General features: G+C 46.9%; 1 protein-coding gene across 1 annotated transcript in view; it reads left to right on the forward strand.

Annotated features, from left to right (window-relative positions):
- Positions 1–15066, forward strand: part of MYO18B (myosin XVIIIB) — a 305294-nt gene that overhangs the window by 73277 nt on the left and 216951 nt on the right. Inside the window, exon 12 of the mRNA XM_031948810.1 lies at positions 11353–11523. Coding sequence (XP_031804670.1) covers positions 11353–11523 — 171 coding nt within the window. The remainder of the gene's footprint in view (positions 1–11352; positions 11524–15066) is intronic.

A 15066-nucleotide genomic window follows, 5' to 3' on the forward strand; every position in this document is an offset into this window, starting at 1 on the left:
TCTCATTTTCAGAGGAAGAAACCAAAGGCGAGTGTGCTAATCTTGCACTCCCAGGGCCTAAGTTGGAATCCCAGCTGGACCAAAGCTTACACCTTGCTTATGGGATCTGGGCAAATAAATCCTTTACCTCTCTGGGACTCAGTTTCTTTCTCTGTCAAATAAGGTGCTTGGCTAAGGTGACCTTTCAGGCTCATTCCTGCTTCCAATTCAGGATTCTGCGACCCTATGATTACTTGTGAGAACCCATTTTATTTCTTGGTTATTTTATGTCAATTTATACAACAGCTGGATTAAGCAGAGTCTGGATAAAGGGGTCATCATTTGGGGAGCTCCGCTGTACAGTACTGCAAGGAGCAGAGCATAGGGCACACGTCTTGAGCACCTGCCAGCCAGGTGCTGATTTGAACCATCTTGCATGGGCAGCACACCAGGAACAGGAGATAACACAGAAAGAAACTGGATTGAGCTGCTGTCCTCCAGACCATTCTACTGGGAGGAAGCAAATATGTCTATGGAGAAGACATAGGAAATATTTCCAAAGTAAACATACCCGGAGGAGGGCAGAGGGGGAAACTGCCCAGGCCAGGTGTTGCCAGAAGACTTTCTTTTGTACTCCATTCCCATGGGCCCTTTGGTCAGGGTCATGCAGGATTAGTGGCCCTTATCATTAATCATCTGAGCGTCTTTCTGTAGCCGGACCATGTTCATGGAAGACAAAATTGGGCTGCAATTTTGCTACTCGTTGCCATGACTACAGGCAGATTGTTTTTCTCCCTCCCATCTTTGATGGGAGATTTAGTTGCTGGGCTGCCCCCATGGGAAGGTCTGGGTGAGAATCTCCTCTCTGGTCTGAGACATGGACAGCCCAGTCCTGTGGCCTCAGCTCTAGATCAGACTCAGTCTCATCCACCATCCAAACTCGTCTGGCTTTGTAATTTTCCTGTGCTTTCTCTCATGCAGTAAGGGTCCTTCCCCTTCAATTCTTCTCTGACGCCTTGTCATGATTCAGGGGAGTTCTTAATGGTGGCTGCCTATGATCTTAGGAGCTTGGGTCTAAGGCTATAAAGCCTCTTAAGGCCATTGAGTCTATACTCCTCATTTAACTGAGGAAGAAACTGAGAGAGAAGGGTCTTTGTGTGATCCCAGCTGGAAGGTCCAGTCAGAGGTTATTTCCATCTCACTGATGTATCCCGAATATTCTGGAGCTTTGGAGTGCTGGGATCAGGGCAAACCCTCATGGGAACCTGCCTCCCTCAAGTGCCTCATTGCCCTGATTTGAGGAATAGGGCTGCAGGCTGAGAAAGCCGGCCTCTGCTTTGCAGAGACGTGGGGCATGGAGCCTCGATTAAGTCTCAGTTCTCTGATCTCCAGTCCCATCACGGGAGAGGATGGTTCCTCGGTCCCTTCCTTCAGAGTCGGTGCCTCCTGGAGCTCTTGAGCCTTGTCCTTCCTTCCCACGCCTCAGTCACGTTCATGGGACACGTTGGTCACCATGGAACAGGTGTACCTGAGGCCTGGGCTCTCACCCTTCCTCCCTGTTCCCATGGTTTCTCCTTGCTGAGGATCCTTCTTGTTATCAAAGCCTCTCAGTCGTGGAGGGCCGTCTTTCCCCTCACAGAGTTATGGCCCTATCTATTCCACCCCCGACATCTTTATTACAAACAGTTGGGGCGCTGCGGAGAGAGTGGCAGCCACCCTTAATCACTCCATTATGCTGTCGTCTCTTTGTTATATATAGACTTTAATATGTCATATATTAGACAATGGGTCAGCAGAGAAGAGATGGAGGATTTAGGGCCGGAGCCATAAATTTAGCCCACCTGTCAGAGATTAAAGGGAAAAACAAAGCAAAATGGCATTGAGGAGGTGGGAGAGGGTGGGTCCTGTTCCAAGTCCACACGTGAATGTCATTACTGAGAAATAAATGCCGACAGCGGCAATCTCCGAGTCCTGGCTGATAATGTGCTCCTGCTCTCATGGTAATGGGACCAAAGGGACTGTGGAGGAAAGACCGATAGAGGTTAAACTCCGCTCCTTGGCAGTTCCCAGGGGGATTTGCTGGGAACGGTCCTCCACTTGACGACCCCTCACTGCTCCTTTCTGCCTCCCATCAGTTGTTGTTGATCCTTTTTTGGTTCGTTGATTCTCTGTCAAGGACATGGAAGGTCCCACCTTCTCTCCGGAGCAGGCAGATGAGCAAGGCTGACGAGGAGCTTCCCTCCTTGGGGAGCCTCCAATGGTTGGGAGGACTTGGGTTGGTACCTAAGGCAGGGAGATTCTGAAGTCAGATGGCGCTGGAAAGTCTTTTTCAGGTTTAGATTAATTAGTGCTGAGCGTGAAATCAGGAATATCTCAGTTCACCTCCAGTTTCATACAATTACTAGCTGTGTGACTTTAAGCAAGTCATTTGTCTCAATTTTCTCATCTGCAAAATGGGGATAATACCTAATAATGAGCTACTAATAAATAATAATGTAAATCAAATGAGATAATAATTGCAAATTACTTAGTACAGTGCCTGATCCATAAACACTATATAAATGCTAGCTATTATAATTTTTAAAAAAGATCTTAAGTTAATTTTAAAATCAATTAAATTTGATTTAAAAATGTTAAATTAATTTAAATTAATTTCTCACCTTATTTATGTTAGTCAAAAAATGATTGTTGGGGTATGGAGTTATCATAGGTGTCTTAGAGGGTCTTAACTTGGGAGAGAGATCAGACTTGCTCTTTTTAGCCTCAGGAGGCAAAATTAGAAATAATGCTGAGAGAAGCTGGGGAGACTCAACTTTGGTTTTGTCAGGAAAACCTTCCTTGTCAATCCAGAAGTGTCTTGAGTAGGATGGGGTGCCCAGAGGAGAGGTGACTGGCCCTCCCTGGAGGGCTTCGAGCAAAGGTGGGATGATCACTGCTTGGGGATGTGGTCGAGTGTTATTTTTTCCTGAAGGGTTTTACCTGATGGGATTCAATGACTTTTCTTAAACTCTGATATTCTATGATCCTGCAATTTCCCAAGATATCTCCCACATCCCTTGTCCTTGAACAGTCCTGTTACAAAGCAAACAGGCAAAAAACACCACTGATTGTGTCTGACTGTGTAAGCAGCCTTGCCGTGTCAGTAATTTGTCCAGTCTTTATTTACGGATAGGGCAGTTGAATGGTGCAGTGGATAGAGCATTGGACTTGGGGTCAGAAGGATCTGAGTTCAAATACAACTTTAGATACTTTCTTGCTGTGTGACTTAACCTTCTTTGCTTCAGTTTCCTTATGTGCAAAATGAGCTGGAGAAGGAAATGGCAAATCATGCCAGTGTCTCTGCCAGGAAAACCCCAAATGGGATCACAAAAGTCGGGCACGATTGAAACAATTACACAACAACAATATTCACCGATGCCATTAATGTTTTACCCACAAGCACCGTAGGAGGAAGACAATGCAGCTGTTGCACTTTCCTATTTAAAGAGGAGGAAATTGAAGCTCATAAGTTAAGGGACTTGCTGATGGGCAAACAATTAGTAAGAAGCTGAGCCAGGTTAGAATGCAGGATTAGGGTGCTAGATCACTCTGTCTGTCCTTGGACACATGAGATTTCTTTGCTTGGTTATGAGTAGGGATGCAGGCCTCCTCTGGGCCGCCATATTTGCATCTATGAGCATTGTTGCCCGATTTTGCTTGTCCAAGGTTCATATAGATGGAGGCATATCAGGGATTCACATTAGAGAAGGGACAAAGTGATGTTCCTATTGGGGGGACGTGGTGACATCTTGCATGGGGAGATGGGTCCTTGTTTAGGGGCTCTGCCATGGACTCCTGGCATTATTATCCAGTTGAGTTAATTGTTAGACAAGTCTTGCATTCACTGACATTTGTAATTTCTTTTCTTTTTTCCTTCAATAATATTTTATTTTTCCAAATATATGTAACGATGGTTTTCGACATTCATTTTTGTAAGATTTGGCATCCCCAATTTTCCCTCCATCTCTCCCTTACTTCCCATTTCACAGAAGTAACCATTCAGCCATCATTTATTAAGCCCTTATATCAAATCAAACACCGCCATCCCAACTGCTGGAGATGCTGTGACAAAATAAACCCGTCCCTGCCCTCAAGGAGAATCTAGTCGGGGGAGACATCATGTGTCTCTATAAGCAAATATAAAATGTTCAAGGTACATTTGGGGAGAAGGTGCCAGGAGGATTAGGAATCAGGAGGAACCAGGAGGATCAGCTGGAGAAGGTAGTGCTTGAGTTGAATTCCGAAGGAACGCAGTGGGATTTTAAGAAGTAGAGATGAGGATGGCATGCATTTCAGACATAAGGCACAGCTAGTACAAAGACCTGGAGGTGGGAAATGGATTGTTCTGTGGTTTCTTCTAATAGTCCTGTGAAGCAGGCAGGACTGATATTATTTTTTTTAAAGTTAATTAATTTTTTATTATAGCTTTTTGTTTACAAGATATATGCATGGGTAATTTTTCAGCATTGACCTTTGCAAAACCTTCTGTTCCAACTTTTCCCCTTCTTCCCCCCCCCAAAATGGCAAGTAGACCAATACATGTTAAATACAATATATGTATACATATCCATACAGTTATTTTGTTGCACAAAAAAAAATCAGACTTAGAAATAAAGTAAAAATAACCTGAGAAGGAAATCAAAAATGAAAAGCAGACAAAAACAGAGGGATTGGGAATGCTATGTAGTAGTTCACACTCATTTCCCAGAGTTCTTTCTCTGGGTGTAGCTGGTTCTGTTCATTATTGAACAAATGGAACTGATTTTGTTCATCTCATTGTTGAAGAGGGCCATACGACTGATATTCTTAAGCCCATTTCACATATGAAGAAGCTGGGGTTCATACAAGTGGGTAAAATGACTTACTTGAAAGGGGCAGAGCTGGGATCTCCCGCAGATCTCTTGATCCCAAGGTCAGCAGGCACCAGAGGGTCTGGGGCATTGGACTTTGCTTCCAAGATGACTCCGTAGGCTGCTGCCCATGAGAGCTGACCCCAGGGAGAGAGGGCACCCTTACTTAGGAAGTGGGGGGTCTCATCCTCCCTGCAGGGGCTGGCTGGCTTGTCCAGGGTGTTGCCCAGAAGATCAGGTCTGGGGTGAATCTATGAGATCACTGCACATGGATAGTCAAGTGATCTAACTTCTATAAAATGCTTTGTAAACACAAAAGCGCCATCTAAATGTCAGCAATTACCGTGATTATGCACTGACATTTAGTTAATGGTGCAGGGCAGCACAGGACGCCATGCCTAAACGAATGGCTTTGGCACAAGAGCTTGCCAGGGTCTCGGTGGTCTCAGAGATGCTCAGGGTCCTGGGGCCGACCCCCAGCCCTGGCCCATCTTCCTGGAGCCTTCCCTGGTGTCCTTCCTTAAAGTTCATTGATTTCTTGAGGAAACCCTTGGGGCAGAGAAAACGTGAACTTTTTAGGACCAAGGATTTCATTACTAAACAGCAGGAAACTGAGGCTGTGGGAGATTTTTCTAAAAGGGATTCCACAGTAGGAAAGGAGAGGGAGGGAGAGAACAAACATTTCTATAGCACCTACTATGTGCCAGGGACATAGAAATATGCTTTTAACTAGCCTTGTGAGGCAGGTATTATCCCTATAAGGCAAACTGAGATTAAGTAGCTTGCCCAGGAGTGTCTGAGGTGGGACTGGAACTCATGACTTTGTGACTCAAGGCCCGGTGCTCTATTCATTGTACCATCAGCTGCCTGGTCAGTCACTGGCCAGGACAGCAGGGGGCCTAGAATGCAGATACTTAAGGGAAGGTGAACCAAGTATGCAAGATTAACTTTCCATGAGAGGCAGGGTGGCTTAGTGCAGGGTCCTGGACCAGAAAGACCCGGCTTCAGCCCGGTGGCCCCTCCCCAGGGAAAGCTGGCTTCCTCCCTCCTCCTTTGTCCCACGTTACCTAAAGGTAGATCCAGGCCCCCAAGAGCCCCGGTATCTGCAGGTCTAGCACCTCGGTCAGTTCCTATCACCTCCCTCTGCCACCCCTGTGGTCCTCCCCTCTCTGGCCCACAGATCTCTTGCCCTAACAGACCAGTCTCTCCTAATAGACTGGCAGCCGGGCTTTGGTGCCCACATCACATTCTCATCCACCTTAATTGTTTCCCACAAGTGCTGATTAGGGTAGAAATGTGAGACCTGGGTAACCGTGACAAACTCCTCATTTCTTAGGGCTCCTAATTAATGGTCATTAAGGCAATGTGCTGTTGTCGTTTGGATGTGGAGGGAGCAGGAAGTCAGTGGTTCTGGGGAGTGGGGAGATGTCAGAGGATTTCGGGATACATGTTCTCTTCTGCTTCGTACCCTTTATTCCCTGGGGGACCAGAAGTGTAGCTTCCAGGATTCTACTCATCATCAAGTCCTGGACTTGCTCCCGAGAGAAATAAGGAAGGCCCTGGACAGAGCTCTGGGTTTGACCTTGAAAGACCCATGTTCAAATCCCACTTCTGCTCCTCATGACTCATTAGGCCTCTGGTCAATCGGGTCACTTTCTGTGAGCCTGAATTTCCTCATCTGAAAAAATGAGGAGGTTGACCAGAAGGCCCGTTGGGTTCCTTTTGACTTAAAATCTCTAATTGCTATAAAAGGTGGGAAATTGGATAACCTGGTGCTCTGGCTCTTGGCTTCTCAGACTGACTCTTGAATTGACCTGATTTTCTTTGAACATCCATTGGGCATTTGATTCCTAGCTGGGGCCCCTGATTTGGGCTTGGAGTGGAATGGTACAAAGCTTAGATAACCTCATTTCTGCAGACTTTGCGGTTGACAAAGCACTTGGTACATTGTCTCATAGCAAGTCTGCCAGAGAGGTACCACCTCACTCCATTTGTTGGAGGAAGAAACTGAGACTCGGAGAGTGACATTGCCTCACTTGTAGTGAGGAAGTGCCAAAAGAAGCATTCGAACTGATGACTCGAACCCAGGGGATAGCTAAAGTTCCTTTCAGCTCCCATCCTGGCTCCTGTGAAAGAAAGCTGCAGGGTCTTGAGCTGGTGTGATTCCTGCTGTTTCTCCCATAGTGGGGTCCCTCTCCACAGGCCCAGATGCTTGGATGGTTGGCAGCCAGGCAAAAAGGTGGGGAGCAGGATCGGGCTCAAACTGGGGGGGGCAGACAGGGATGGATCGACAGCATCCTTGCATATTGAATTGTTCATTGAATTGGTACTACTGTTTTAAGACACGCACAATTACCCTTTTAAAATGTCTGTGTTGGCAGCTGGGCTCTGGGAGAAGGGTCCCTGGCCTGAAGCAGCAGCAGCAGGAGTTGGGGACGGGGCCTGGTGTAGACTCCAGGGGGCTAACTAATGCTTTTCATATCCAGTATGAATTTATGGGTGTCTTACCCAAATCCCAGGTGCACGCTCATTTTACTGAGGAGTTAATCAAGGCACAGAGGTTTACCTAAAGTCAGAGTTAGTCAGTGTGTGACCCTGGTCCATCGCACCATCTGTTAAGCCACACTGCCTGTCATCCAGACATCATAGAATCATAGATCTGGAGTGGAAGGGACCGTAGAGACACTGTTTCCAAGTCCCCCATTTTACAGATGCAAAAAGGGAATAGTAATGGTGCTTGTCTTCAAAGAATTTCCAACTCTAATTCAGAGAGACGACGAGCTTATATATTGTCGTCCAGTCATTTTTCATCCTGTCTGATTCTTCATGATCCCATTTGGGGTTTTCTCCGGCAAGATATTGGAGCGGTTTGTTAATTCCTTCTTCAGCTCATTGTACAGATGAGGAAACTGAGGCAGACAGGGTGAAGTGACTTGCCCAGAGTCATTGAGCTAGTGTCTGAAGCCATATTTGGACTCAGGTTTTCCTGATCCAGACCTAACATTCTATCCACTGTAGCTTGCCCATATGTATGTGTGGGTATTTACATACAGACACAGATACACATGTTTATGGATGTGCATGTACATACTACACATGTGTACATATTTCAGATGTGAATGGTACAGATGGGCATATATACATACATATGTATACTGTGCATGTGCATGTTTACACACATACACAGATAAACAGATCTATGTGTATGGTCACATGTTTACATATAATATATACATGTTATATAATACAAGTTATAAATGTGCATATATATGTATGTTGTGTGTTATTATGGCATATTATATGTATGCTTGTTATAGCTATATATACATACATGCATGTGCACATAGAAACAGACACACATATAGATCTAGGCACACATTTTACATATTATATACATATATGTTATATAATGCATATATATAGAGGACTGCAGGTATTGGGGAACTCTGGAGAAATCTACTTGAAGCAAGGATACTTACAACAAGGTGTTAACTCAGTGGGACTGATGAGATAATGGTTCTCTAGTTCCCATATATACTTAGTACTTAGCATGGTGATGTAATGGTTCTACAATTGGCACATGCTCAGTATGCTGTAATGATGTCTTTATAATAGGATATTTAAGGGCTGAGAAGGACTGAAAATGATTCACTCCATCTTTGACCAGCCTCCTGGTGGCTCTCCTGCCTTCATTACTTCTCCACTAAGACCAAGGACTCAGGCTGATCCCGAGGTCCTCCAGAAAGCTAGTCCAAACATATGCTATTCAAACTTTGGTCTGCCCAATTTTGGCCAATATGGAATGTCAGACTTATGGGAAAACCGATATCGTACAGGTGGAAAAGGAGCAGGTGGTGATGGGCTTTAAAAGAGAAGATGAGGAGTTTAGGTCTGATTCTAGGGATCGCTGGAGTTTGTTGAGTGGGGAGTGACATGGTCAGATCTCTATTTTAGGAAAATCCATTTAGTTGCTGTGCGAAGGACGGCCTGAAGTGAGGCAGGGAGACCCGTTGGGAGGCTGCTGCAAAAGTCTAGACAAGAAGCAGTGAGGGTCCAGACAGAGCGGTGCCATGAGCCTAGCAGGAAGCCGAGCGTGGGTGAGAAATAGCGTAGAAATAGGATTTATTTGGGAAAAGGATTGGAGAAGCAAGATGGGAGAGGAGGGGACGAGTGGGAGAGGACCAGGATGTCATTCTCTGGGCATCAGCTGCTTTATCTCTGTAATGGACTAAAAGCACCTGCAGAAGGGGATTTGGGGGAATGAATGGTCAGTGGAAGTGGGGGTTCACATCCTGGCTCAGCTTCTCACTTGACTGTAGGATTGTTCATGTGGACAATCATTTCCAGGTGGGATCCTGACGTGTTTTCTTACCTGAAAATCGAGGGCTCAATGACCATATCAGCCCCTAACTAAAGTCTAAATCTAAAGTCCTATGGTTCCAGAGGACAAAGGCTATCAGAAGGGTAAGATACACTAATGGGAGAGAGCTGAAGTCCTCTGGGGGGATCTATAGCAAGGGATGAAGTTAATTTTTGCGCGTGTCCTAGACTCCTTTGGAAATCTTGGGAAGACTTGGGACCCCTTCTGAGAATAATGTTTTTAACTGCACGGATTAAAACCCTAGAATTACAAAGGAAGCCAATTATGGTGAAATATGTTATCAAAAAAAAATTTTTTTATTTAATAGCCTTTTATTTACAGGTTATACGTATGGGTAACTTTATAGCATTGACAATTGCCAAACCTCTTGTTCCAATTTTTCCCCTCCTTCCCCCCACCCTCTCCCCGAGATGGCAGGATGACCAGTAGATGTTAAATATATTAAAATATAAATTAGATTATGTTATCAAAATTAAGAAAAAATTAATCTAGGTTAAGAATCCCTGATTAGGGAGACATGTTTAGCACCATACCTCATCCTTGCCTTCTTAGAGAAGGCTGCCCTCTCCCCCATCCTTGGAATTCTGAGGATGCATGATACAGGGGGCAGCAGTTCCTGGGTGATAAACAAGTCCCCTCATGAAACGGAGAGCGCTAGACCAGCGTCACCCCCGAGACTGGGAGAGAATACTAGTGGGGCTATTAATATGAATGGGAGGCTTTTAAGGATAGCACCTTAAGGGAAAAAAAAGATGCACAAATTCAAAAGGAAAACAAAACAGACTGGGTGAGTGGGTTAAAGTCTTAGGAATTATAAGCACAAAACCTTCTTCCTTTCATCTGTTCTTTCTTCCGGATTTCTATTCTTTCTCTTTCCATCTGTTATCTTCTTTCTTCTTTTCTGCTCATTTTCACATCCATTTCCTTCTCTTCCATTCTCATTTCTTCTTTCATTCACTTTCCTTTGCCTATTTCTCCATCCCTTCTTTTCCTCTTTCCCCCTCTTCTCTCGGTTCCTCTCTCCTGCTTCCTCCACCTATTCTCCTCATTCCCTGTCTTTTCTCTTGCTCACTATTCTTCTCTCTTCCCCCTCCTCTCTTCTGCTCTCTGTCCCCCTTGCTATTCCTCCCCTGCCTTTCCTCTCACCATGGCTGTCCCTCTGTCTCACTGGCACACCCCCTCACCTCTCCCTGTTGCCTCCGTGCTTGGACAGAATGCGATTCTGGATATTTCAGGAGCCCCGGATTTGGCCAAGTCTCCGCAGGGAGCTGGTTTTGTGTTAGAACCACAGCAGAACCAGCCACATCCCCAAGGCTGGACTTCCAGAGGGACGGCATTTGGTGCGGGGAGACCGCTTCTGTGGCTTGAAGGGATGACGGATGTAGGCGTGGTGGATGGGAAGAGCTGTCCCTGTCCTTCCATCAGAGCCAGCAACTCTCAGGCGAATTCTGGTGCTGTGACTATAATTCTCAAGTAGTAATCATGGGAAAATGGGAGAAATTGGACTGCTCTTTTCCATCCCCTCCTCTTAGCTGTTACCTACACAGCTGGATGCTGGGAGCACCGCTGAGCTTCCATTCCTTAACAGGGAAGCAGCAAGAGGATCACAATCACACACACACACACACACACACACACACACACACACACACACATTGAGATAATTGTCCAAAGAGGGTTCGACTATCTTGACCCTGAGTTGTTGAAGCGTTTGACAGAGCCTGTCCCCTTTGCCCTTAAGCCTGTATCCTCCCGGGCACCTTGACTTTGGGAATCCTGTTGCTCAGGGGATTGCTTTGTATTAATGCCCAAAGGGTCCCTATGGGATATTAACCATGTCGGTCAATAATTAGAGTAACTTTTATTTAAAATTGTTTTCTAGGGGCAGCTAAGTGGTGCAGTGGTTAAAGCACCAGGCCTGAAGTCAGGAGGACCTGAGTTCAAATCTGGCCTCAGACACTTAACACTTCCTGGCTGTGTGACCGTGGGCAAGTCACTTATCCCCAATTGTCTCAGTAAAAGAGAGTGAGGGAGAGAGGGGGGATCTCCGAAGGCACCTGCTCTGGGCACCATGGCTGACTCTTTGCCCTCTCCTCTGTCCAGTTGGCAGGAAGCAATTTATGCGGTTCGAGTGGGCCAACTACGCCGCCGAGGTGCTGGGCTGTGAGTACGAGGCGCTGACCACCGCGGTCTTCAAGCACCACCTCCAGCAGATCATCCAGCAGGCGACGTCCAGGCTGAACCAGCCCCACCGAGAGGTGGAGCCCGACACCAGTAGGTGCTCTTCTTCCAACCACAGGGCCCGGGGCTGGGCGTCCACACGGTCGGGACCCTCCGGGAGGGCAGGGATGGTTGCTTCTCACAGGAATGGTCTGGACGGGACCCAAGATACTCCCCGGCTTCCCTCCAGGTGACATATCTAGAGAACGTTCCCCCATTTGACAGAAACAGAGGCTTGGGAGAAATGACTTGATGAGTTTGCTAGCTGGTGAGAGCCAGAGTCAGGATCCAAACACAGGCCCACCCCCTCCCCTTTCCTATTTAGTTCCAAGATCTGGACAGACCAGAGGTCCAGCTGCCCATGGATGGGCCAATGAGAGAGAGGCTGAGCCAGGATCTTGTGAGATTTGCTCCATGGGCCAGGCTAGATGCTCACCTCCCTCTGATGGAGAGGAGCCCCTGCTCTTGGGTCATGGGACTGAGCACCTGTTTGCTAAGAGGCACCGTAGTGCCCAGAGTGCTGGGCCTGGAGTCCAAAAGAACCGAGTGCAAATCCAGTCTCAGACGCTTAGCTGTGTGACCCTAGCCAAGTCACGTTTCCCTGTTTGACTCAGTGAAATGAGCTGAAGAAGAAAGTGGCAAGTCACCCCAATGCCTTTGCCGAGAAGACCCCAAATGGGAGATCAGGGAGTCAGACTAGACTGAGCAACAAGTTGTGTGTATGTAAGAGAGACAGAGAAACAGAGACATAATGACAGAGACACAGAGACACAGAGAAAGAGACAAGAGAGACAAGAGACACAGAGACACAAAGAGAAAGAGAGAAAAGGATAGAGACAGACACAGACAGAGACACAGACAGAGGCACAGAGAAAGAGACAAGAGAGAGACAGAAGAGAGACAGAGAGAGACAGAGAAATGGAGAGAAAAAGACAAAAATTGAGAGACACAGACAGAGAAAGAGAGATACAGACACAGAGACACAGAGATAGACAGAGACATAAACAGAGACAGAGACAGATTTGACTGACAAAGGCAGCTTTGAGACAGAGAGATACAAAGAGAGAGAGAGCGCCCATGCTTTTGGGCTCACTTCTCTCCCAAACTTGGAAGGAAAGTGTCTCACAGCCAGCCGGTCGGGGTCTAAGCTGTGCTTCCCACCCAGATTCTTGCTTGTTGAGTCCATAGCTCCTTCTGCTTTTTCTGTGCCTCAGTTTCCTCAGCAGCTCAAGGAGCAGGCAGGACTTGGTGCTTCCTCAGGCCCGTTCCAGTCTCTGATCCTGGGATGATTTTAGAGGGTGACGGACTCGAGTCTTTCCTTTTATAGATGGGAAAGTCTAGATTACTTCTTCCCCCCAAAAAATCAAGTGTTCCCTACCACATGTTTCCTTCCCCACAGTAATTCAGCATTTATTTGTGACCAGTGCTTCCTCTGATAAGACATTAGTCCAGAACATGAATGTGATTTACAGGAAAAAGTTCTGGATCAACTGCCAGAGGTCTTGGTTGGAATCCTGGCTTTGCCCTCATTGTCTGGGTGACTGTGGACAAGTAATTTCCCTTTTCTGGGGTTCTTTTGTCTCACCCGTGAAAGAGAGGCTGGTCCAAGGTATAAGTTCATGAGTCTGCATTTAGAAAGTTTAGCCAAAGCGCTCCAGTAGATGGTTTTGCAGATAATAGTAATGATAGTGAGCATTTCTGGAGGGTTTTGAGGTTTGTGAAGTGCTCACATATGTTGAGTTCATTTGGTCTCAGACATCCCCCATGGGGAATCTCATGGAATGACTGTAACTTTGAAGGCAGCTAAAGAGTACAATGCAGTCAGGAAGACCTGAGTTAAAATGTGAACTGGCTGTGTGATCCTGGGCAAGTCACTTCATTCTGTTTTGCCTCAGTTTTCCCCAGCTGTAATATAGGGATAATAATAGCACCTAATTCTCAGGGCTATTATAAGGGTCAAATGAGAAGGTGGGCATGAGATGCTTTAAAATGCTTATTTCATCCTCCCTTCCTCCCTCCTTCCCTCTCTCCCTTCCTTCCTTCCCTCTCTCTCTCCCTCCCTTCCTCCTTCCCTCTCTCTCTCCCTCCTTCCCTTTCTTTCTCCCTCCCTTGCTTCCTTCCCTCTCTCCCTCCCTCCCTCCTTCCCTCCTTCCCCCTTCCTTCCTTCCCTTTCTCCTTCCCTCCCTCCCTTCCTCTGTCCCTCTCTCCCTCTTTCCTTCCTTCCCTCCCTCCTTCCCTCCCTCTTTCCCTCCTCCTTCCCTCCCTCCCTCCTTCCTTCCCTCCCTCCTTCCTTCCCTCCCTCCCTCCTTCCTTCCCTCCTTCCCTCCCTCCCTCCTTCCTTCCCTCCCTCCTTCCTTCCCTCCCTCCTTCCTTCCTTCCCTCCTTTCTTCCCTCCCTCCTTCCTTCCCTTCCTTCCTTCCTTCCCTCCTTCCTTCCTTCCCTCCTTTCTTCCTTTCCTCCTTCCTTCCCTTCCTTCCTTCTTTCCTTCCTTCCTTCCTTCCTCCCTCCCTCCTTCCTTCCCTTCCTTCCTTCCTTCCTTCCTTCCTTCCTTCCTTCCTTCCTTCCTTCCTTCCTTCCTTCCTTCCTTCTCTTCTTTCTTCCTTCCTTCCTTCCTTCCTTCTTTCTTCCTTCCTTCCTTCTTTCCTTCCTTTCCTTCATGCCCTTCCTAGTTGTGGCTGCTAACTCCTCTGCAAAGCCTCTTGTTCCCAAAGCCCTTTGGGGCCCTGTTTAGACAGCACAGGTGCCGAGCAGGTGATGCAGTTCTGATGGGCTCTGGTCTCTTTTGCTCTCCTTTCTTTTCTTTGCCTGCTCAGGATTCTTCCAGGAGCTCTCTCTGCATAAAAGGCCTTTGTCCTTCCTCTTCTGTGTGTGTGCATAGATATCTCACCTTGTAGGCCTGGGCCTGAGCTGCAGAGAGGCAGCCACAGAGGGACTTGTCAGGATTAGGAGAGATACCAGGAGCCTGTGGGTTTCCTAGCAACTGTATCAGATTCTGGGCTTAAAGCAAGGCTGGAAATGCTTCCCGGGATGCAGGAATAATGCTCGGCCATCCCAGCCCAGTGCTTTCTTGAGTTAGAATATGTGCATAGTATTAGGAACACATGGGCATTGGGTGAGTGGGATTTAGGGGTCAAGATGGAGGGATTTCAGCCCAAATTCTGCTTTTACTACATTTTACAACACATTGACTATAAGCTTGGGACAGATGGTAGCTTACTAGGCAAGAATCAGGGCAATCCAGCCTTCTAATCTCTGAGTGACTTTGGAAAGTATGATCAGAGAAAAGTGCTGATAAGGGAGACAGAACCCCTGTCTTCAGGTAAATGAAGGGGCTGTCATTTGTGGAGAGATTAGCCCTTTTCTGCTTAGCCTCAGGAGGTAGAACCTGGGACTCTGGGTAGCAATGGCAGAGGCAAGATTAGGCTAAATGATAATGGGACCTCCCTAAAAATATGGCTGCCCCCAAGTGGAATGGGCTGCCTTGAGAGTTACTGGGCCTTTTCCATTGTGGGTCTTTAAGGGATGGCTAGAAGACCGCTTCTATAAATGAGATTCTTGTGACATCCTGATTGGGCTAAATGGACTCTGAAGTTCCCT

Source organism: Sarcophilus harrisii, chromosome 1 (assembly GCF_902635505.1).
Source record: "Sarcophilus harrisii chromosome 1, mSarHar1.11, whole genome shotgun sequence".
Taxonomy (NCBI): Eukaryota; Metazoa; Chordata; class Mammalia; order Dasyuromorphia; family Dasyuridae; genus Sarcophilus; species Sarcophilus harrisii.